Source organism: Camelus dromedarius, chromosome 31, assembly GCF_036321535.1.
Source record: "Camelus dromedarius isolate mCamDro1 chromosome 31, mCamDro1.pat, whole genome shotgun sequence".
Taxonomy (NCBI): Eukaryota; Metazoa; Chordata; class Mammalia; order Artiodactyla; family Camelidae; genus Camelus; species Camelus dromedarius.
In genome coordinates, this window is record NC_087466.1 from 17251644 (window position 1) to 17275652 (window position 24009).

Here is a 24009-nt window from a genome sequence, read left to right on the forward strand (position 1 = left end):
TCATTTTCTGTGGTTCTCTCAAAAATTCTTTTTTGTTTGTTTTTTATTTTTTAAACATTTTTTATTGATTTATAATCATTTTACAATGTTGTGTCAAATTCTAGTGTTCAGCACAATTTTTCAGTCATACATGGACATATACACACTCATTATCACATTTTTTCCTCTGTGATACCCTGTGCTATACAGTATAATCTTGTTTATCTATTATTTTATGTTTCTTCTAGAAGTTTAATACAAATTTTAAGTTTTACAATTAGATGTAAGATTGACCTGAAGTTAGTTTTTGGGTAGGGCATGAGGTGAATGTTGTGGTTCATTTTCTTTCCATGTATATCCATTTTTCCCAGCACCAGCCTCTATTTTGCCTATGAAATTATCTTGGCATCATCATAAATCAGTTGATTGTTCATGTGTGATTCTATTCCTGAATGAACTGTTTTGTTGTATTGATCTGTGTATCTATCCTCACGCCAGCATTAACTTTTTGATTACTATTACTTTATAATAAATCTTAAAATCAGTTCAGGTAGTTCCTCCAGTTTTATTCTTCTTTGTTAAAATTGTTTTAGCTATTCTAGATTCTTTACATTTCCAAATACATTTTAGAATCAATTTGGAATTATATGTATTGAAGATTAGTTTGTGGGGAAATTGACTCCCTTTAACAGTGTTTAATTTTCCAATCCATAAATATGGTGTATCTGTCTATTTAAGTGTTCCATTTCACCAATATTTTGTAGTTTTCACTATATAAATTGTGTCTTACCACTTTGTTAAACACATTTATTGTTTCTAATAGCTTTTTTTTAGACTTACTTAGAATTTTCTATGTGTACAATCACAGTCCACTCAGTATATCTGTCTTTTTCTTGCCTTATTATACTGCCTAGGTCTTCTAATACATTACTGAATAGAAATGACACATTCCTTACCATGCCCCTGATCTAAGCGGGAAAGTAGTATCTTTCACTGTTTGCTTTAGTGTTAGTTGTGGTTTCAGTTCCTAATTTGCTGATTTTTTTAAAAATCATGAATGGTTATTGAATTATGTCAAATACTTCAGCATCTGTTATGAATATCATACAGTTTTTCTCATTTGCTCTGTTATTTTGAGGGATTACATTGATTTTAGAACATCAAACCAGCCTTGCATTCCTGGCACCACATTTATACACTTAGTCATGGTGTATTATCTTTATATGTTTTCCTGGGTTTGACTTGATAGTATTTTATTGAAGAGATTTTGGTCTGTGTTCTTGGGGGATGTTTGATTTGTAGTTTGCTTTGCTTTATAATGTCATTGTATGATTTTGGTATCAAGTTAATGCTGACTGTATCATTTAACTTGCCAAATTTAATGGCATAAAGTTGTTAATAGTATTCCTTTATCTTTTTAATGCCTGCAGGGTCTGTAGTGATGCTCTGTATTTCATTTCTGGTATTGGTAATTTATGTCTTTTTTCCCCTTTTTATTGATCTGTGTTGCTAGACTATTAGTGACCTTTTCAAAGGCCAGCTTCTGCTTTCATTGACTTTTCCTTTTATCATTTCCTCTTTTTTGCTTTCTTTGGATTTAATTTGCTGTTCTTTTTCTGGTTTCCTAAGGTGGTTGCTTAGATAATTGATTTTAAGACTTTCTTTTCTAATAGCATTTAAAGCTGTAAATTTCTAGTCATTGCTTTGGCTACATCCCCAAAATTTAACATGTTGTATTTTCATATTCCATTGAAAATGTCTTCTGTCTTATAATTTCTTCTTTGACCAATGGGTTATTTAGTAGTGTGTTTTTAATTTCCAAATATTTGGGGTTTCCATATGTATTTCTGGTTTTAATTTTTGATTCCATTATGCTCAGAGAACAAACTGATAGAAATGCCATTTTCATCGTGTATGTAGCATCCATGTCCAGTTGAATCTGTATCTGGAGTTTGTGTTCCATTCTGTTAAACTATCTGATAAGACTACTTCCCCATCCACTCACTCCCAACGTTAATTTTTTTCACTTCAGGTTTTCTTAACTTTTCTTCCTTGTTTGTTTTTTCATATGAGCTAGATATTCAGGTTGAATACTGAAAAAAAAAAATCAATTGACTTTTTATTATTGAAAAATTCAAACGTATACAAATAAGCAGTTTGAATAGTATGCTAGTATAAGAGAGCTCATCACTCTGCTTTAACAATTAGAAATTCATGGCCAGTTTTGTTTCATCTCAACACCCCTCCCTACTCAGGTTATTTTAAAGCATATCCCAGATACATCATTTTATCTGTAAATATTCCATTTTTCAATTCTAAAGGATAAGGGGGTCTTACAAAAACAAACATTACTATTATCACACTATGAAAGAATTAGCAATAGTTTCCTAATACCCTCAAATTTCTATGGCTATCTTTAAAACACACTTTTTGGCAGTTATTTTATTCTAGTTAGGATCCAAAAGAGGTTTACAAATTGCATTTGTTTATCATGTTTAAATAATTTTTTAAAATTGTTTCATGTTGCGATAACTTATAAAAATTTTAAAGACATGTTATGTTCATTCATACCCTCATTTTCTTACACTCTGCCTTCATTGGATTATTTTAAAGCAATCCTAGATACTGTATCATTTCATTCATCAATATTTCACTGTGTATCTTTAAGCATTGTGGACTCTTTCCTTTTTAAAATCATAGTTAAATTACCATTATTCACACATTAAAAATTTAGCAATTATTCCTGTCTATCAAAGATCCAAAGTACACATTTTCCTCCTGTATTATGACTGTTTCTTAATAGTTGACTTGTTCAACCACAGTCCAAAATCCACACTTTTCATTTGATTGATACATATTTCTCTTAATGTTCAGTCTCTCTTAATTTATAGTTTTCCCGTGTTTTTTTCCCTTTACATCTTATTTAAATACAGCTTTTTTGTTCTGTATTCTTTCTCGCTATCTGAATTTCATGGATTTCATCCTTGTGGCATTGTTTAAAGTGTTCCCCCATCCCCTGTCATCCTTGTAAACTGATAGTAGAGAGACTTGATACAATTAAGTTGTGTTTTTTTAAACTTAACTTGGAGTGTTTCATAGATGGTGTGTGTACTTTGATTTGGAGCCAGTGTCTTAAATCTTTTTCTTTGCTAATAGGAGTAACTGGGCTCCCTTATCTACCCAGGATAACATTTTCTGCCAGCTCTTCTTTGTTTTAGCAGCACTGAAGATCATTGTCTAGCCCTAGATCCATTATTTCATTAAGGTTTGCAAAATGATGACATTCTCATTCTGTCATCTCTTTAGTTAGTAAGCTGGAATTTTTCTGTAAAGAAAAACCTTTACCATGTCAGACTATTTGGTTACCATGAGGTGCGTTTGTGCACAAAAGGCAACTAAACTGCCCAGCATTTCAAGGCAGTTCTCAAAATAATGAGTTCTTTTTCTGTCATCCTCTAAAGGTTGGCCATTGAGGGTTTTTTGTTCTTTTCTATCAGTATGATCTCGTGAATTTTAACATTCAGTTTGCCAGTTGGCATTCTTATTAAAATCATATTAAATTTATAAATATATAATTTAGAGATTAACTTAGGGGAGAACTGCTATCTTTATATCGTCTTCCTATCCAGGAACAAATTATGCCTTTCTACTTGTTTAAATCTGCTTCTGTATCTTCAGTAGTATTTTTAAGTTTCTCTCAAAGGTTTTATGTGTTTCTTCAGTTTATACTTAATTATATTATAGGTATTGTCTTTTTTTTATTGCTAATGTAAACTGAGTTCATCTTTACCATTGCATCTTCGTAGTTACTTATGAAGTAAGTTTATCAAGTACTGTATATGAAGGCTATTGTTGTCTTTATGTTAATTTTATGTCCTTATTCTTTACTCTGTCAGATAACAGGCAAAATTAAGGACTTGCTTCTGAAATGCAGCCATAGATTATATGATAAGGCTTATCTTTCCTGCATAATACTAGGGCCTTTTTGCACAAAACCACCTCTGTCTTCTTCGTGCATAATGCAGCAATAATGTTTTTGCAACCTGTTAGAAAAATTGAGTTGTATTTGAAAATATACCAAAGTCAGCATTTTGGGACAGATATTCTTTGTTGGTGGGGTTGGGTGTCCTGTGCATTATAAGATGTTTATTAGCATCCCTGGCCTCTACCTATTGGATGCTAGTAGTAACCTCCCCTTCCCTAATTATAACAACCAAAGTTGTCTCCAGACATTGTCAAATGCCCCTTGAAAGGCAAAATTACTCCCAGTTGAAAACCATTGACATAAAGAAATGGCTAAAGTATGGCTCATCTAAACTGTGGTTTAAGATTAAGATAATTCAGTTTAGGGGATGGAGGGGAACCACCACCATAAAACCAGGTCTGTCTCTGTATACCTACATATGCATGTGTGCAGATGCATGGATCTAGAAGGCTACATACAGTGGTTGCTGTTGGGGAAGAGAATGGTATACAAATGGTTAGAAGGGGGAATTTTGTTTTATGTTGCAAAATTTTTTATCTTTCAAGATCATATTCCACCATTGTTTCTATAATGAATTTATTTTTAAAAATTAGTAAACCTGACTAGTATTTTAAAAATATGTGATGGTTATAATTAAGTATCAAAAGAAATAGTGTTAGGGGTTGAGGATATATACCTCAGGATCTACCAAGTACGTGCTTGGCATGCATGAGGTCCTGGGTTCAGTCCCCAGTGCCTCCATTAACAGGGAGCGGGGAGGGGGTTGCAAAATGAAAAGAAGTAGTGGTAGTGAATAGGTTAAGTTCAGTTAACTTAGAATAACTTTCATTTGATAAAGGTGATATTTGAGTTTGGGGTGGCTTTTCTTTACTAAAGAGGTGCTTTTTCAATATGTGAAATCTCAAAATTAAATTCAGAAAAATACTACTGTATTCATTTCCCGTTTTCAAGTTTGCTTTTCTAACTACATAAAACAGTATATATAACTAGCTCCTCTAAGTCAGCAAGTCATTAAATTTTTAGCAAAAAATTAAAATATTTAAAATAAAAACAAAATTATTTCTCTGAATTAGCAATTAATTTTTATACTCAGTTCTGGTGATCTTACGAAGTTAAGCATTCTTTGTGCCTCATACCTTGCAGTAAGCAACGGCTCATGATTTCTTCCCTCAGGTGGCTTGGTTAACATCACATCATAAACCCATTACAGACAACAGTCAGTGCTGTAATAGACATGTGAGGAAAAGGTACACAGATCATGCAGCTAGCTCTTGGCGGGGAACTGGGAGCTAAATTCTTAACTAGAGCTTTAATGGGGAGGACCATAGGCAGAAATTTGTGTGGAATAATAAAAGACATAAAGTAATTCTTTAAAAGTGCTATGATTTAGAAACCTGCTACATGATAGCCTGAGATTCTACGTTTGAAAAAGAGCAAGACATTGTATAAGAATTCAGTGGTGGGAAATTTTAGAAGATGAAGTAAAGATTAGTGTTGGGTCTGTTTTGGCTTTTTTGTTGTGCTTTTTGTTTTTGTTTGAAAAATCCAATGGCCTTTTCTAGCAAGTGGCATAATTTAGTGTTATCATACAGGGATTATCTAAGAAGTATGAGGGGAATGTTGTTTCACATTGCTGGAGGTGTCTGTTACAGGGACTTGATCAAGTCTGGGCATCATCACAAAGGGTCTCTCTCTGGATGTTGCTTTCAAGCTGATACTTCAAGGATCAGTCAAAATTTTCCAACCTGGGAGTTAGGGGGTCAGGGTTTGAGGCTAAGGAATAGCACATGTGATAGGAAACAGCCTAGAGTGGCTGAAGGAGTGGTGGGGATGGTATATAACTTGGCATTGGAGAGGCAGGCAGAAGGGTCCAATCATGCACAGCCTCAAGGATTGTGTTCATGTGTTTTAAGCTAAGGAGATGCTGTTTTCTAATAATAAGTCATCTTTTTCTTTAGTACCAAATATGCCCCAACAACGGCAAGACCAGCATCATCAGAGCACCATGATGCACCCAGCCTCAGCAGCAGGACCACCAATTGTGGCCACCCCGCCAGCTTATTCCACACAATATGTTGCCTATAGTCCTCAGCAGTTTCCGAATCAGCCTCTCGTTCAGCATGTGCCACATTATCAGTCTCAGGTAAGCCTGATATGACTTAATAACTATTAATTTTTCCAGTTAGATTTAACTTTTTAAAAAATTTATTTATTATTGTATTATTTATTTATTTTATTTGAGAGGGGAGGTAATTAGGTTTTATTTTTAAAGGAGCTACTGGGGATTGAACCCAGGACTTCATGCATGCTTGTTGTGCATTCTACCCTGGAGCTATACCCTCCCCCCTTAACTTTTTTAATATGGTAAGTGGGTTTTGGTTTATATTTTGTGCTTGGTGTTTTGATGGGGTAGACAGCTAAGGTTTTGGGGGCCCTTTTTAATGTATTAGAAAGTGGCTGATCAATGTATGTGTTTCAAAGGAAAGAGCCAAAAACAGATTTAGAATTTTTAGAGTTGTTTCTGGAAACCTGGAAGCCATGGAGTTAAGACATCTAACTAAAACCTACTTGACTCTATTTGATACTTTAATTTTTTTTCTTTATTTTTTGTTTGAACACAGCATCCTCATGTCTATAGTCCTGTAATACAGGGTAATGCTAGGATGATGGCACCACCAACACATGCCCAGCCTGGTTTAGTATCTTCTTCAGCAACTCAGTACGGGGCTCATGAGCAGACGCATGCGATGTATGGTAGGAAGCATTTTGTTTGTCTTTTTCAGTGTGTATGATTTTTCTTAATAAGTTTTTAAGCTCTGAGAAAATACTATGTTTAAGAATAACTTGGCCTTTTATGACATTGAGGGTCAAGAATCTAACAAAATGTTGAAACTATAGCTCTCTGACTTGCTCTATAAGTCTTAGCAAATCATTTCTACTTCTGCGCCTGAAATTCCTCTGTCTTCAAATGTCTCTTTAACTAAAATGTAATAATGTATGTAACAGAAAGCATCTTTTGTGGAGAAAGTTCTCTTCCTTGTCAGCATTTGGTATGCCTTGCTTAAGGCATGCAAGAAAGTTCTACCATAATGAAAGCACTCGGCAGCAAAAGGAAACATTCTGCCTCACTCCTTGCTCTGGCGGTCACTGGCATTACATATATTTATTGCTATTTGTTATAATGCTACTGTGTTTCTGCATCATGCTATATTTTAAGTGGCTGAACTTGTATAATATTAGATCTGCTTTAGATGTGATTCATACTGTAAATGTAACCCATACTTTAAATGTAATCATTATAAACAATAAAATGAAAATGAAATTATTCTATATAAAATTAACAGTGTATGTAAGAATAGTAAGCTAAAATTACTATCTTAGTTTTGTGGCCAGAGAACTTTGTGCAGGTCAACTTTGCAGCTGTAAAGTACTAAAATAATACAGGTTTCAATATTGAGAATTTAAAATTAAATTTCCACTTATATCTTGTAATACTATGTTTTTCAAAATACACCTTTACTTAGTACCAGTTTTACTTAGATCTAAGTTTTGTTTTGAACATTTCTGGGAACTCCTGTACTGTCATTCAGGTTTTCCCATTGGCATTTCAGTGTTTTGGAGTGAGAGGAGAGAGATTTAAGTTTATTGAAAAGTGTAACTACTATGAGAATGAAATTACATGTAACTACATGGACATTTTATTTTTTAAACTTATTTAAACTTTTTGAATGACTAAGAATGTAAAGATTTTCATGTCAACTTTAGGTAACAGTTTAACAGTTCATAGGTTGATAAGAATAGGACTCTGGCCCCTGTAACCCACTGCCGAGGCTCTCTTTCTGGAGGCATGCTCCTGTCCCACTGGTTCACTAATGACAGGAATTTTACATGATTGAAGGCATTGTTTTTATAAAATACTTAAGTCAGAGCTTAATTTTTTGCTTAAAACTTTCTACTGTGGATTATGCACTTTAAATTAAAATAGATGTGATTGCTACATCTTGGAAAACTTTTCTTTCAAGAAGCCCATCCATAGCTGAATTGAAAAATTGACAGACTGATTTAGCTTGTGATTTTGATTATGATCTATCATTGCTTTACTTTAGTTGTCTTTTTTTTTTTTTTTTTTGAGGGGGGAGGGTCTTTAGTTGTCTTAACCAGGACTAAGTACATGTGAAAAGACACTACTGATTTATCACACTGACTTTTATTCAATTTGTATGTTTTAACACTTTTTCCAGTTTGCTAAAGGCTAGGTGAAACGTTCATTATGATTGTTTATACGTATATTTCTGGTGAATACATCATGATATAACAAGTGGAAAAAAACATTTCTTTCTTCACATTTCCTTGCGTACTCCTCTTGGAATGAGATCTGAAACTCTGAGCTAAAATTTCCTTTGCTTTTGGAAAGTTGCTATTTGTGTACCCATGTCTTTGAGCCTTTGTGGTAATACTGTGATGTTGAGCAGTCTTTCTCCTCAGTGTACTCACTCACTACCAACATCTGGCTTTGTCTTTTGGATGGATGTTCATTGGTTTGAAACAGGCTGTACAGTAAACACTGTATTTGAGGCACTGATGGTTTTTATGATTACCTTCCCAGAATATTTCCATTTGAAAAGCAGTTAGCCTTGGACCCTGAAGTCTATTCAAATGTGGGAAAATGGGAAATACTGCAAATAAACAAAATACTAGACCTGAAGTCCAGTGAAATCTGGAGTGAACTAGTCACAAAGCCATTTTTTTGATGCCAGGAGAAAGTTGCTCAACTGAATGTGAACTACTTATTTGCAGGTTGTATTTAATCGATGTCTCTTCATGAGGGCAGGCTAGGGGCAAAGATTAACCTTTTTACACAAACAAAAGAATATGTACCCAGATGTTGATGATAATTATATGTCATCTTTTTGTCATTCATTAATTGTTATGGCCATTTGTAAAAGGCTTTGAGAACAGAAATAACTGCAATGTGAAAGACTGATTATTGTTTTTAAATGTTTTGATATATTTAAGATAAATATGCCAACAGATCGCTGAACATTTAAATTATTAGGAGTTATATATATACACATTCTAAGTAATTGTTGACCTCCTTCTCTTTCTAGCTTTCTTAGAATGAACTTTGGTCATAAAGTCATCTCTTTGACCTTCATCTGTCTAGCTTTCATCATTGCCTTTGCCCTCTTCCTCCTAATAGATTATTTTTTGTCTTTAACACCCAGTCTTCTAATTCATCTAATTTTGTTTCATGGTAGTGGTTTTTCCCTTTTCAGTAATAGTAAGAATGAAACTCTCTACTGACTAAATCCATCAGGAAGAGTTAAATCTAGAATCCTTTTCAGTTTATTTTTGGTAGTTTAGTGCAGATAAATTCTAAAATACAGTAAGCAAAAGGATTTAAAATGCACCTATTAATCTTCCACCTGACAGCCACCTGTTGACATTTTGGTGCATATCCTTTCAAGTGCACTTACACACGCACACACACATGCACACACACTCTCACAGCCTTTTATGTAGACATTTTAATAAGAAATTATACCCATGTTTAATATTAGTATTACTATATTTTTGAATTTTTGGATCCACTACCAGGTGCCTAATTAAAACTTTACAGAATAATGACATTTCTATTAGTAAATAATTAATAGTGGTTTGCAAAATTGGTTGTCTTTTAAATTAAACTTGGTAAATATTGTTTTGTTTTGGTACATTATTTATATCAAGGTTACTCAGTGGAATGCAGTGTTGGTCTTTTTGTTAGATAATAATTTTACTCCTTTCATTTAAGCAAGTGAGCATGTGCAATTTGACACTCCAATACAGAAGAAAAATGTCTATTGGTTCAGCCCTATCTTATTTGATTTTGTAGCAATGTTTTTAAAGTGCTTGTCATCTCTTGTAAAATAAGAAAAATGAATTATGCATGAATACAAAGAGATTATTAAATATGTCAACCTTTCCAGAAAATTAGGAAAATGCACACCTCAAAAGGCTAATTAACCTTTCTATTTCCCAAATTCAGCATGTCCCAAATTACCATACAACAAGGAGACAAGCCCTTCTTTCTACTTTGCCAGTGAGTTGGGTTTTTTATACTAATTTTAATTGAACAGTAAAACACTTTTTAAAGAATACATGTTAAGGGAGTAGACTTGTTGAGCAATATTTTCCTTGTGCCAGACAAAATCATTAAATATATATATATATGTCTGAAAATAATTCAGTTTTAAAAAAAAAAGAAATATAACCCAGCTTAAAGAAAGCTGGAGTTAATTAAAAATTGAATTGTTTCAGAAATTAATTTTTGCATACCAAGCAAACATGTGACTGTTTTGGAAATGCTTTTTTTTTTTTTTTTTTTTTTTTTAAAGCAAAACAACAGACTTAAAACTTTAGTATCCTGGTAAGAAAAAATTTACCCTTACAAAGATTTTTAATTTAATAGGGTTGAAATACTAGGGGAGAAGCATTCCTGTATTTTCGGTCTTTGCATGACTACAGGTTTAAAATATTCAGGTTAGCAGACACCTCATGGATGTCTTGAGCTTAAGCATGAAAGGCATGACTAGCAGCTACCCAGGATTATCTCTGGCAGCACCAGCCACCTCTCATTACTAGTGGAAAGTTAAGTGATTGCTCCTTAATGGAGAAAGTTTGAACAGGGATTTCTTTTGGAAACGAACTTGTGAGTTGTGTTTTCTCTATTTGTAGGACAATTTTCAAATAAGGCCGTTAATGGATTTTTGGTATTTGGATAGAAAAGTCACTAACTTGCAGAAATCTTTTAGAAATGTATGCCAGTATAATATGTGTCACTTCATGTGAAATACTATATTCTAGGGAATTTTAAGGGTTAAAATTTTATGTTAGAGACTAAACTTTAAATTATTTTAGAATGACTCAGTACCTGAATTGACTAGATGCCAGGTTTTAAAACGCGTTTAGAAACATTTTGACTAAAATTTTCATTAATTGTGCCGTGACTTGGTATCCAAAAATAAGTATGTACATACTATATTTATTTGGTGCTAGGAAATGTTAACAAATTTAATCCTTTAATAGATGCTCTTTAAAAAGGAGTCTTGCTGTATATATTATTATTAAAGGGAAACTATGGATGTGATGTAGTATGTAAAAGCCAGTGTCAGTAATTTTATTATGTACTCAGTTTGAGGTCTCAGATGTAGTTATCCTCACCATCTTACTGTTTCTGTTAGTCATTTTGGAGTCGGTTTCCTGGTAAGTAGCTAACAGGTCCTAATCATCACACCTGAACATTCGCTATCTTAGCACAGCTTTCCCTTAAAGGGAGTATCAGTACTTTTGAAAAGAAGCTTAACACTGGGACTGCTATTTGTAGTTTAATTTGCTGCTTCGTCCCCCTCCCCCACCCCTCTTCGAAGCATTCTTTCATGGTTTGTTTTAAAAGCTGGGAAATTTTTTTTGGTTTCATTTTTAAAGTTTTGCTGTGCTGGTGATCTCTCATGACTTGTGCACCCAAGGTCAAAAATGACAAAACCTAGTTAAAAATTAAATGCACAGCCCCATGGACTGAATTGGCTTCATTCAGTAAGATCATGGCTTAGGAAACTATTTTTGGACTGTGGTTAGTGTTTTGAGGATTCAATAAATTGGTAAATGAGAGTTTTAAACCTTTATATCAAGGAACACAGTGAACAGGAAACTTATGGATCAGGTCTGGCCCCCCCAAAATCGATTCTTCTTTTGATTAGCTTGACCTAATCCAGGATTCATGAAGGCAATTTAAATTTTATAAATAGAAGTTTGATTAATGAATAGCTAAGTGAGAATTTTGAAGTAAATTCACTTTACTTTTAGCCTCTCTGGAATGATTAGCTAAATTAATGAGCATGTATAACAAAAGCTGTTAAATGATAGATTTAGCTCAGGAAAGGCCTGAATTTCCTGCCTGTCACTCTCCACTTCTTCCTTTCCCGGATCGTTAGACTTTTTTCCTCGTTTACTCTGTCTTGGTTTTTTTCTCTCTCCCCTTCCAACCTTTTTTCCCCTTTCAGCCTTTTACTTTTTTCTTATCCCACCTTTTTTTGTCTCATTCATAACTGGCCTTTCAAGGAACCAAACTGTATTTTTAGTATTAAAGTGTAAGTTCCACATTTTTCCCAAGTTTTCATTTTAAGGGGAGAAAAGAGTTCCTGGATAAGGTACTTGCTTGACAAACATCTTTTAAGCAAGAAGATGAACAAAGGAAGATATTTCTAATCAAACATCCTTACATTTTATTTGCAGCTTATGATGTATGTTTATATCTGCTTAAATTTTCTTGTAATGCATTGTAGTTTACTGGTGTTTAGGTAAGGAACAGATGGTGTTTTAGTTTTTTTGTTTTTTAAACAAAAGCTGAGGTGGATACATTCAGCTTGGATTACTTGCAGTATTTGTGTTATGAGTGCAGATGAGATAGAATACTCTGTAGCCTTTCAGTATTGGTAAACTGTCACAGAGATGCCTTTTTTAAATGCATAGTAAAAAATACTTCATCTTTAATTTTCTCAATAGTTTCAAGATTTTAACGTTTTTCTAATTGATGAAAAACTTGATTATGAGACTTGATGGGCATAATTATTCTCTTTGTGATGGCCATGCTTTTTGTGTATAAAAATTAATAAAATAGCACCCAGCGAGAGTTTATTATTGTTACTTTTTATTTCCTTAATACTTTGCTTGGAAGGTAATTAAAAGTGAAATTTAAAACTTTTACTACAAAAAGTTCTTGAGTAAAAAAAGTTAAAAAGTAGAAACTCTTTAAGATTCTATACTCTGCCTTTTTGAAACTTTATAAATAGAATTTGGATTTGGGAATTGCTTTTCCCCCAGACTAGAATTGTCACAAATGAAACATTTAAGAGTTTGTGGTAGGGAGAATTTTAATGCTAATGGTTTGAAAATGAAGGGAGCGTGAATGAGTCTAGACCACTGTCCAGTAGAACTTTCTGTGACAATGGAAATGTGCTACAGATTGTGCTGTTTAGTCAGTAGCCACTAGCTACATGTAGCTATTTTAATTATTTTAAAATAAATTTGAAAAATAATTGTAAGATTTTTACAAGCACAAAGTCAGGTTCAAAATTTATGTCAAGTCTTTTAGACCAAGTCAGTGCCTAGAGAATTTTGGGGGAATCTGAAGGTTAACTTAATGAATATGATGGCAAAGCCTTTTAATAAGCCAGTGGATTTGAAGAAAGACACTGACTACTTTCATAGATTTGTGGGATTATGAAGCTCAAGAAAGCAGTTAACATGTTATTTTTCTCACCTCCCAGAAAACACTCACTGACTTCTTAAAGAGACCCAGAGAATACGTTGCAAGCTTTCCTTGTTAATATGTTCCAATGTATGTTAACTCTTACAGTTAGGGAAATGTCCCAATGTATAAACCAAAGTGCTTTGTTTAACGTAATCTGGGTATTAACCTAACATTAATGCCCGCTGTGGCACTGACAGTGGATGCACAGATGATGCCAGCACTGGCATTTTGCCTCACTGTGCCCTCCTTTAAAAGATACATTTGGGAAGATGACCAGTTGGGTTGGAATGTACTGGTGGCCCTTGGCCCTACAATGTGTGAAGCATTACAGAATTGTTTCATGTGCTTAACCCTCTTCATGACATACCCAGAGTCACCTATGCTGGTGACTCTCGGCAGCCTTACATATTAGACTGCCAAAGTTAGGGTACCCGATCCCAAAGTAGTGCTTGCTTCTCCCCATCTGTCCCCTATATGTGTTTGCTAACATGTCATATGAAGAAGGTGAGGCACTATTTTGAAATTGTTTCTTTGTATGGGCTTAGCTTCTCAGGGGTTTTAGGATTGAGATAAGGCGGATGTCCCACGTGGACTTCCATGAGATATATCTTGAGGACACTGTCCTCACTCATTGCCACGTGTGGTTCCATTTGCATCAGTGTGCTGTCAGTACTGACTGGAAGCAGTGAATCCATCTTGTGCTTTTTGATTCTCAAATTGCTGTTTTGGGAAGACATGGACAAATTTATGCCTGATCTCCCTGTTTTGTGCCAAGGTATGATCTGTGCTGAGATTCACAAAAAATTAGCTTTGAGTTCTTATCTTTAATGAACACATTTTCACTCAAACTAGCCTGTCATATTTCCTTTCAGGTTACTCTAGCTAGTAATATTCTTTCTGAAGGCTGGGGTGCTTTGAAGGGAGTTCACTTTTTTACAAAGTTTAGGTAATCCCATTCACTAGATTTTTATAAAGCAGAAGTGAGAGATTGCTGGGGGAGGGGGACACCCAGGGAATGAACTGAGTGGCAGTGGCTTCTGCCATCAGCTGAGAGAGATTGTGGTCATTTGGGCCTAAAGATAGAGCCCTGATTTTGCCACACATCTCATCCAGCCCCTTTTGCCCCAGTCCTGATGTAGTCCGTGCCCGCAGAACACTGCGCCAGCTCCAGGGCAGTAGCATGGTGAGGTTAGCCAGATGACGGCCTTGGGCAAAAGTGTGTGTGTGTGAGTGTGAGAGAGAGGGGGAGAGTTTGAATTGTTTCTGCCTATGTTTCTAAGTTGCCTTTTCAGGAAAACCTAGTGACTGTTTAAATTTAATTAATTAGATTTTGATAAAACGTGTGCAGCTATGTTACATGAATAAAATGCTAGTCTGATTATTAAGCAGTAACTTCGCACTTAGTTTTTCAAGGAATGAATGGTTTAAATGGAGTTGAATATAGAGATTGGTTAGGCATCAAGCATCAGGAAAGCTCAGTTGATGTGAGCTGAAGTTGACAAGGTGTGGAGGAGTGACTGGGATCATCACACAGGTCAGTTACACACACTCCTTTCTTTCACTTCAGTTTCCACTGGCTCCCTTGCTCAGCAGTATGCGCACCCTAACGCTACCCTGCACCCACATACTCCACACCCTCAGCCTTCAGCCACCCCCACCGGACAGCAGCAGAGCCAGCACGGTGGAAGCCACCCTGCACCCAGCCCTGTTCAGGTAAGGAGGGGCTCAGAGGCCTCACCAGAACTGCTTCCTCATTCTATTTACTGAGTATTTTCTTCAGTGCCAGCCAAGATGCTAGGTACCATGTGATCAAAACACCTCGCAGCCCTGCCTCTCGGAGCCAGCGAACAGCTCTGCAGGCCCCGCCCCCAGGGTTTAAGTCACATTGAGGTACATAGTGAGAACAAGGTGATTGGGTAAGTTCTGGAAAACTTAACCAGTGTTGAAAAATCGAATGTAACAAAGTAAGGAATTTGCTTGGACTTTTTAAAAATTTTATTCCTAACAAAATGATTTTTTTTTTTTTTTTTTAGCTTTTTAAATCATGTTTGTTAACATAAGGAGCTTAAGGATCTGTTTGATATCTGTCAGTTCCCTGGTAGCCTTGTTTTACCACTCTGGGTTGAGGGCTCAAAGGCTGAGAATCAGGCTTGTACCCCAGAAAGGAATGTCTCTGGACAGGAGGCCCTCTGCCCCAGCCCTGCTCTTAGCGCCCTGTGCACACATTCTCTTGTCCTTGCCTTCACCCCTCATCCTAGGCCCAGTGGAGTCTGTTTTTGTGTGCAAAACTCAGCTTTGTGTATGACTTTAACTGCTTTTTATTTAAAAAGTGGTTTTCTCAATTCTTTCCTGTTACTTTGCAGCACCATCAGCACCAGGCCGCCCAGGCTCTTCATCTGGCCAGTCCACAGCAGCAGTCAGCCATCTACCACGCGGGGCTCGCGCCCACCCCACCTTCCATGACACCTGCTTCCAATACGCAGTCGCCACAGAATAGTTTCCCAGCAGCACAACAGACCGTCTTTACAATTCATCCTTCTCATGTTCAGCCAGCATACACCAATCCACCCCACATGGCCCATGTACCTCAGGTAAACCTGCTTTAGCCAACTTTCTGTGAAGACCGAGTAGAGTGTGAAGGTTCTCAGATAAGCAGCAAAGAGCCAGATGCTCTTCAAGCTAGGAGACCTTGTGTGTGGTACCATTTGCTTGTCTCCCTTTTCCCACTCAAATACGTGTGATCTGGCCCTAAGTGAATGTTTGTGTGGTTTTGTAATGGAATCAGTGAAGTTGCTGGTTGGTCAGTCTTTTAACCTTTCCCAACTGAGACCCTAAAAATATTTTTGACTCTTGGAATGCAACCTAGTTCTTTACTTGCTGTGTCTGCTTTGCTGTGTTTATATAGCTTCATTGGTATATCTATGTATACATATATAGTCTTTCCCTCCTTCCTTCCCACCTCCCCCAGTCCCCGCACCCCCATACACACACAGAAGTCTGGCAAAGAGGGTGGGATTTCACAAATTCTCAACCCTGAGGTGACTACTTGGGGCCTGTCAGGTTGAATGTTAGTCACATGAGTTCCAAAGAAGTCTCTCCACTTGTTTTCCCTGGCTATTCATACATCTGCTTTGACCATATGGTGTACTTCTTGAAAGGGCTTGGCCTTATACATTGGTGCTGTGTAACTTGAAGCTGGAAGCACCCAGGTGTTCCCATTTTTCTTAGAGAACAGCCCTGGAAGCATTTTGGAGCTCACCTCCAGTGTAAGCTTCTAAAGGTTGAAAGGTGTGGTTGCTCTCTGCATCAGCTACTGACAAAAGTCCAGTGCAATCCAGGGCCAAGTTGGATTGTCTTAATGAGGAGCAGGAGCTGCACTGAAGTTGGGCTCTAACACTGTCCTGGAGGCCCTCCCTGGAGCTGCTAAGGGTGAAGTGGCTGTATTCGATGTCTCTTTTTGCTGCTTTCATAACAGAGCTCTCTTAGGTGGGTCTAAGCTAGGCTGCCTCACTCTATGCCCATTTCATTCATGGCGAGCAGTGTGCCACTGAGGCTCTGGCATGGTGGGGGCTGGAGATGCTACTCAGTGGAAGCTGACTCTCAGAAGGCAGCTTTGTAACTGGAGTGCCACAGCTCTGGGAAGTCTGCGCGTCCTCCCCAGCAGCTGTGTCGGTTCTGTGGTGTGGCGCACTGCAGTGGCTGCGCTGACTTTGATGGTGGGGCGGGTGGAGCCAGTTTGGTCAGGTGTGGGCCAGTATGGTTTGGCTGAATCAGGAGTTTCACGAGACCTGGGGGCCTGTAGATGTCTAGCAGAGGCTGGTGGCTAAGTAGGTATGCGAATTTACATGTGAGTTGGGGTTCCTAAAACCTCACTTTTGTGTTTTTGTGCTGAAAGAGCAAAAGGTTAACAGAGGGAAGCCCAGATATGCCGTGAGTCCATCTGAACATGTACGAGTCAAAACAGCGTTTCAGTCAAGGCTTATTGTGGTCCAGAGCAGTGCTCAGTATGGGAGGCAGGAAACAGGGCTCTTCCTGGATCTACCAAATCCCCGCAGAGCTGGGATCCGGCTGTTTGGGCTTGCTAAAACCTGTCCGGTTTGACACTTGAACTCACTATCAGTTGGTACAAGGGCACTGGGCTGGCCCAGATAATTTCAGATGACCCCTCCCCACCTCACTGGAGCCGTTAACGCAACCCCTCCTCCTGCTGCTCTGTCAGCGCATCTTTCAGCAGAGTAAAGGGGCCTGGGAGTCTGTTTCCTCACTGCCCTGACTCATTCTTGACAGGTGTGCTGGTGAGCAGGCAAGAAGCAGAGCGGGAAGGGCAAACAAGGAGAGGACATGGAAGGAGCAGTTCCTGCTTTCTTACTGAAAGGGATGTTCTGAAACTACTTCAGGCCCCACATGGAGGCCAGATTCTGAAGCATCATTGCATCTAGTCTCCTATTAAGTTGAGAAAGCTGCCCTTTTTCAGTTCTTATCTTTGTGAAGACCTTACCCCGTGCGTAGAATTCAGTCATCAGAAATACGGAAGGCTAGGACACTGCAGCCCTGACTTCACCCAGGCTCACCGGGTGCCTGCTCCCTCAGTCTTGCAGGGTCTGCCTAAGGGTGGAGCATGTCTGTAGGTCAGTTGATGATCCTCTAGGGAATATCCCCAGAGGAAAGAAGCTGCCCCGAGCGCCCTGTCGCCCTTCCCTGAGAGCCCCAGCCCAGCGAAGGGGACAGTTGACGTGTTGTTTAAGCTGGAGATGTTGCCTGTATGCGTAAAAGAGCTCTCTGTTTCAGGCTCATGTACAGTCAGGAATGGTTCCTTCTCATCCAACTGCCCATGCGCCAATGATGCTAATGACGACACAGCCACCCGGCGGTCCCCAGGCCGCCCTCGCTCAAAGTGCACTACAGCCCATTCCAGTCTCGACAACAGCGCATTTCCCCTATATGACGCACCCTTCAGGTGAGGCGTGTGTGTGCAGGGGCCGCCGGGCACCCCAAAGCATTCCGCTCGCACAGGTCAAATGGCAGGCAGGGCCAGTGCTTCAAGCCCCGCATCTGAGAACTGGCGACACCCGCCACAGTGCGCACAGTAGGGGACTGTGTGATCAGCTCAGTGCCAGGGCCTGGGGCTCCCGGGAGCCTCGTCTGTGTGTGTTCTGGTGGTGTGCAGGACTTGGCTGGGTGAGCGGCAGCAGCAGCCTTCTGTGTAGCTGATGCGTGCTTAGGGCTCAGTTGGCCTTCCTTGTCGATAGGCTGGACAGGCAGCGTTTTCCTTCCTGAGTCCAAAAGTCTGACATGGGGGGGGCCACCACCATGGCAGAGTTTGATTGTAGCTCTGGAGACGACTACTGATGAGAAAGTGCTGTGTGTGGATTGGTTTTGAGTCTAGTATTAGCTCCATTCTATGCCCTGCCAGGGAGAGAATGCCCCGTGATTGTGCTCTAATACTTGATGGCTGCCATGGCGATATTTCAGTCTAACCTATTATTCTGAAAGCAATACTGGTGCTTGGCTAGTATTTGGGGAGGGGGTATGTTAAGGCCTTTTGTTGGTACCCCATCAGCAACAACTCTTCTGGGAGTTTTATCTGAAGTGGTTTTATGTCTGACTGGTTTGTTTCTACCCACCCACCCACCTCTCCCCCTTTTGGTACAGATGGAGGGGGTGGGAGGGGTGAAGAATGAATTAAATTTTGAGTCTTGTTCAGCTAGCACAAGGATAGTTCACAGTCGTGTGCTGCAGAGACACTAGGCTAACGTGCAGTGTTGCCAGTTTTCTGTTTAAATATTCACTTTTCTTTTTTACAGTACAAGCCCACCACCAACAGCAGTTGTAAGGCTGCCCTGGAGGAACCGAAAGGCCAAATTCCCTCCTCCCTTCTACTGCTTCTACCAACTGGAAGCACAGAAAACTAGAATTTCATTTATTTTGTTTTTAAAAAATATATGTTGATTTCTTGTAACATCCAATAGGAATGCTAACAGTTCACTTGCAGTGGAAGATATTTGGACCGAGTAGAGGCATTTAGGAACTTGTGGGCTGTTCCATAATTCCATATGCTGTTTCCAAGTCCCGCAAGTACCCCAGCTCTGCTTGCTGAAACTGGAAGTTATTTATTTTTTAATGACCCTTGAAAGTCATGAACACATGAGCTAGCAAAAGAAGTAACAAGAGTGATTCTTGCTGCTATTACCGCAAAAAACAAACAACAAAAAACAAAAAAAAAAATCAAGACTTGGAACACCCTTTTACTAAACTTGACAAAGTTTCAGTAAATTCTTACCGTCAAACTGACGGATTATTATTTATAAATCAAGTTTGATGAAGTGATCACTGTCTACAGTGGTTCAACTTTTAAGTTAAGGGAAAAACTTTTACTTTGTAGATAATATAAAATAAAAACCTAAAAAAAATTAAAAAATAAAAAAAAGTTTTAAAAACTGATACCAAGTTAATGTGTGTTTGTATGAGCTATTCCCATTATAGGATACTGAATATGGGGGAGGAGGGCTGGCTCTGCTTTCTTAATACCCTGGAAGATTCGCTAGCTGTCAAATGCTTTTTTTTCTTCACCTTTAGTTCTAATTCAAGGTATCTCTAGAAAAAGACAAGACTGAGATAATTCTCTTTGGTGCATAGAGGTCTGCTTCAGAAGGAGGAAGGTTGGCCAGAGTTGGGCAGCACTGAAAGTCCACATCCTCAGCCCGACGCTGATTCCGTAAGCTTCCTTTTTAATATCTCCTGAACCCAAATGAGTGTTGTTAGTTGTCCTGATTCAGGCATCTGTTTTACCAGTAGAGGGCAGGATACACTTAAAAAAAAAAAAAAAACCTGATACAGAGGACTGAAAAGATGCAGTGATGTACAAAGTAGCATATTGCTGTAGACTCCTAAGCATGTGTTAATGTCTCCAATTTGTGGGAGGACGACAAATGGGAAAGCAAGTATTTTGCAGAGCCCAAGTCCTAATAGAGCCTTTAAATAACGTGACAACAAATCAAGGTTCTGAAAACTTTCTTTAATTCACATGTAGCAGTTTGTACATTATAGCAAAATTTGCATTCATCATGAATAAGTTATTTATACAGTACATAAACAATACATAAAAATCTGCGGATACCTTCTGCCTTTAATGATATTCAATGCATCCATTTCTGTGTGGTCATTACAATGTGCTGCTTATCCCAGCCAAACACTGGATGTCAGATGTGTCCTTGTTAAGAGGCAAGGCAGTGGATACAAACTGTCAAGTTCGTCTAGCCTGTGGGAGATGTTAGAGCTCACGTGACATTTGTGATAAAAGGCTGAATAATAGCATGAGGGAATCTCGGGCAATCCTTAGGGAAGGGTTCAAGGCCTTGATTTTAGGTTAAAAAACTGTTATGTAAAAATAGTGTTCTCTGGCTTAAGATTGTAATGATTGCTATTCCTCTCTCCTACACGGTCCAGAAATGATCAAAGGCAGAAGATTTATACCAGATAAAACCATATGGATTGCTGGTCTAAAATTCAAGGCAGGTTAGTTGATTGACTTAATTCTTTGGTGCTGGTGACTGTTAGTTTGTAAAAGTTCATTAACGTGAGATGAAGGAAGCAATGAGGCTGGGAGCAATCAAGCTATCCTGTTGCCTGTGATTAGAGATAACCAGAGGGGTTGTGATGCCTTTATTGTCCATTTGGCCCTCAGAGCCTGGGCTCTCGGTGGGGGCCGCTGGCTTGGTCTCTTGCTGCCAGCGGTGGTCACATTGAGCCTGAAATGAGGGTGGTGGTGTGTGCTGACTGTGGTGGGCTGGCTGCAGCCATCAGGGTCACTGCCTCACTGCCTGTGGAGGCATCAAGTCCAGGGACCCACTGCTGCCCTTCCTTCAGCGTGACCTGCTCTAGCAGAAAGAGGCAGCACTGGTTTAGTGTCACTTCTTCCCAGGCCATGAGGGGGCTTTGTGTTGGAATGTATTTGAGCTGTCGTGGTAACTCAGAAAGGTTTAGAAATGTTTTTCTTGAACATTCTATACTGGAGCAGTGTGGAAATAGGTGACTATCCAGCGGGTCAGAGCTGCTAGCTTGGAGCCTGGCTTGCCTCTTGGCACTACCTGAGAATTGTATGTTGAGAGGCTGTTAAGGAGTGAGTGTCCCTGGCTTGAAGATGTCATATCCCACATGTTTATTTACCCTTCTTGTGGGAGGGCGGGAACTTGTCTGGTTCATTGTCTGCTTGCCCGTTTCCTGTGCAGATAAGGGGAAAAGCTGTACCAGTGACGTGTCAGTATTAGCTGTATGTGATGCACTTTCTCTTTTAAAAGAGAAATCCAAAATAGCGCTTAATCCTGGTTAAGCTTAGCTTTCCTTACTCAGAGACCCACTTGATGTGTGGAATATGAAGGAGACAAGTGTCCTCAGAAATAGACCACAACTCTAGATCAGGATTGGATCTTCCTTACTATCATCTGTGAAAACACCCAGAAGTGTTGGGTCTTAAAGTGGTGAAGAGTGGTGGGCTGCTTACCTCCCCATCCTTCCAAAGTCTGACCTCTAACCTCTTGGAGTACAGATAGTGGCTGGAGGGAGCAGACCAAACCCTCATCCCAGATAAGGCAGGCAGTAATTTAGGCCAGGGTTTAATTTTAGGCGTTGATCAGTGTATCTATAAATGTTAAGCTGTGCTAAATTCCCAGTTTCCTAGAAGCCACTTCGGTGAGCCTGGCGGCTGTACTGAACAGCCCTGCTGGCAGCCAGGGGCAATCGACTCCACTCTGTCACTGCCTTCCTTGTTTCTGAGCCTCCGCATGGAAGTTCTGGGACAAGCCAGCTCCCTGTGAATTGTTTCACTTGTGAAAGGCAAGTATAGATGGAAGTTTGCCTCCAGGACCTCCCTGGATGTCGGAGGTGGTGTGTGCTTGTTACATCCACACACATTCTTCATCAGGTGAGGCAGTAATGGGCTGGAACAGGACATTGATCGTGGTCTCTTAAAGGAGTTTTTCATTTAGCTGTGGCACCAGATTCCTAGATTCCATTTTGGCTCAAGAATGAGCCTAAAACCTGGTTGGGATAATTTAATAAGTCAGTAGACTCTTGGAGGCTCTGAGCCAATCCTGTTGGTGAAGGGTTTCCTCGGAAGAACCCAGCAGCCCTTCTTGCCTTTTAGCTTGCCCCTCCCTCACCCCCACCCATTGGTTTTAACGCTCACCATAAAAAGCATCTGTAAACCAGAATTCAGTTTTTTATTCATAAGGCACCAGGGTGGAACTGTTCCTTGCCACCCACCTATTTCAGCAATTGCCTGAATTTCCCTGAAAGGGTGACATGCTTCACTTCTCTCTATCTTTATTCTCAGCAACAGGTGACTGTCCTGAGGATACAATAGACAAGCCAGGCATGCTGGCTCGAACCAGGAGCTAGTCAAGTAGGGTTTGCATAGCTGGCTCTGACAACAAAAATCGCATGGGTGTGTGTTCAAACAGTGCAGTGAAAGAAGCAATGGTTTAATTTTGAAACCTGAATCCTCTGAAAAATTAATCTGAGGTAAAATGTCTAAAATCATTTTTGACCTTTAGCTTGTTCATCTGCCAGAGCTTTGTCCTAAAGCTGAGAGTTGAAGCAGGGTAAGTGTGGTCACCTGTGGCCTGGGTGCAGCAGCCCTGCCACGGGCACTGAAGCGGGAAAAGCAGAGGAGAATCCAGGGCTTGTTAGTGTTTTGGGCTTCCTGATGCTCCCCCCCCCCCCCCCGGTAGAAAGCCTGTCATCAGCTATGATGGTGTCAGTGAAAAAGAGAACAAGTTTCCACTGCCAGCTCCGGCCCTCGCCCCACCGCCGCCTCTGCGTGACGAGTCCTAGCGACCCAGGGCGGGAGCCAGCGGGTCCGCGAACAAGAGCTACATCTGTAAACAAGGAGAAAGCCAGGTGAGAGTGAGACTTGCCGGAGGCCCTTTAACAGGCCCAATAGAAGGGTCACGTCCAAACTGAAATGAGCAGTTCACGGTGCCCCTTAAATCTCTCTCTGGAAGGAAGGAAAGTTACATTCACAAGTTCACAACTGCTTGCTCGTGCTCCGCGGGCATCTGTGAGGCCTGGGATTTCTGGCTGCCTGTCAGAGAGGTGTGTACTGATTGTCTATGGCCCGCAGGTGGCTCCGGGAGGAGGAGTCCATTTCGTAGTCTGAGTCCCGGGCTCGACTGGCAGGCTCGGGCTCCAGGTGCCGCAGGCTGTTGGCCAGTTCCTCAGGCGAAGGCACCAGGTGGAAAATCTGCTCTGGGGGAGAGGATCGGCCCGGGAGGCCCTCTGGGCCGAGCCCCCGCGGACAGCCAGAAGAGCTAAGGTGGGGAAGGCCCAGCTCGGAATCCCAGCGAGAGAAGGAGAAAGGAAACAGGACAGTGTTGGAGGAACCTGGGGGACAAGTGACGGAGAGAGAGACCAGACTGTCAGTCTTTACGGGGCAAGTGCTGGAAGGACACAGAACGAAGTCTCTGCCCCCCTGAGTTTGCAGCAAGCCTTTACCCTCTGCTGGGTTCCCAGTGCCACCACCCCCTTTATCAAGGGGCATCAGGGTCACACCTGGTGGCTGGGAAACAACTACCACGTAGCTGGACAGCCGGACGTCACAGGCAGCACCGCACTCGAGTGGGATGGGTGAGCGCTGGAAGTGGCGCAGCATGGCCACCACCGACGGGAAGTGGAGGTGCTGCACTCGGCACTGGCCCCGCTCCGTCAGTGACAGGCGCAGGTGCTGGGGGAGAGGGGAACGGCTCAGGCACTGGCC

The 24009-nt window shown here is 39.9% G+C and overlaps 2 protein-coding genes across 13 annotated transcripts in view; one reads left to right on the top strand and one right to left on the bottom strand.

Moving 5' to 3' along the window:
- ATXN2 (ataxin 2) overlaps window positions 1-19697 on the top strand; it is a 99731-nt gene extending 80034 nt beyond the window's left edge. For 5 of the 9 annotated variants that reach the window (XM_031442727.2, XM_064481221.1, XM_064481214.1 and 2 more), the window contains 7 exons: window positions 5923-6107; window positions 6586-6718; window positions 9993-10046; window positions 14824-14969; window positions 15620-15847; window positions 18045-18213; window positions 19061-19697. In XM_031442727.2, coding sequence (XP_031298587.2) covers window positions 5923-6107; window positions 6586-6718; window positions 9993-10046; window positions 14824-14969; window positions 15620-15847; window positions 18045-18213; window positions 19061-19089 — 944 coding nt within the window. In that variant the 3' untranslated portion in view covers window positions 19090-19697. The remainder of the gene's footprint in view (window positions 1-5922; window positions 6108-6585; window positions 6719-9992; window positions 10047-14823; window positions 14970-15619; window positions 15848-18044; window positions 18214-19060) is intronic. The other 4 variants (XM_064481215.1, XM_064481216.1, XM_064481218.1 and 1 more) reach the window with 2 other exon arrangements.
- Window positions 19698-20250: 553 nt separating this feature from the next.
- Window positions 20251-24009, bottom strand: part of SH2B3 (SH2B adaptor protein 3) — a 36299-nt gene continuing 32540 nt past the window's right edge. For 2 of the 4 annotated variants that reach the window (XM_031442729.2, XM_064481225.1), the window contains exons 7-8: window positions 23805-23976; window positions 20251-23636 (exon numbers count right to left, since the gene is read on the bottom strand). In XM_031442729.2, the coding sequence (XP_031298589.2) occupies window positions 23341-23636; window positions 23805-23976 (468 nt within the window). In that variant the 3' untranslated portion in view covers window positions 20251-23340. Of the gene's footprint in view, window positions 23977-24009 lie in introns of all 4 variants that reach the window. The other 2 variants (XM_064481223.1, XM_064481224.1) reach the window with 1 other exon arrangement.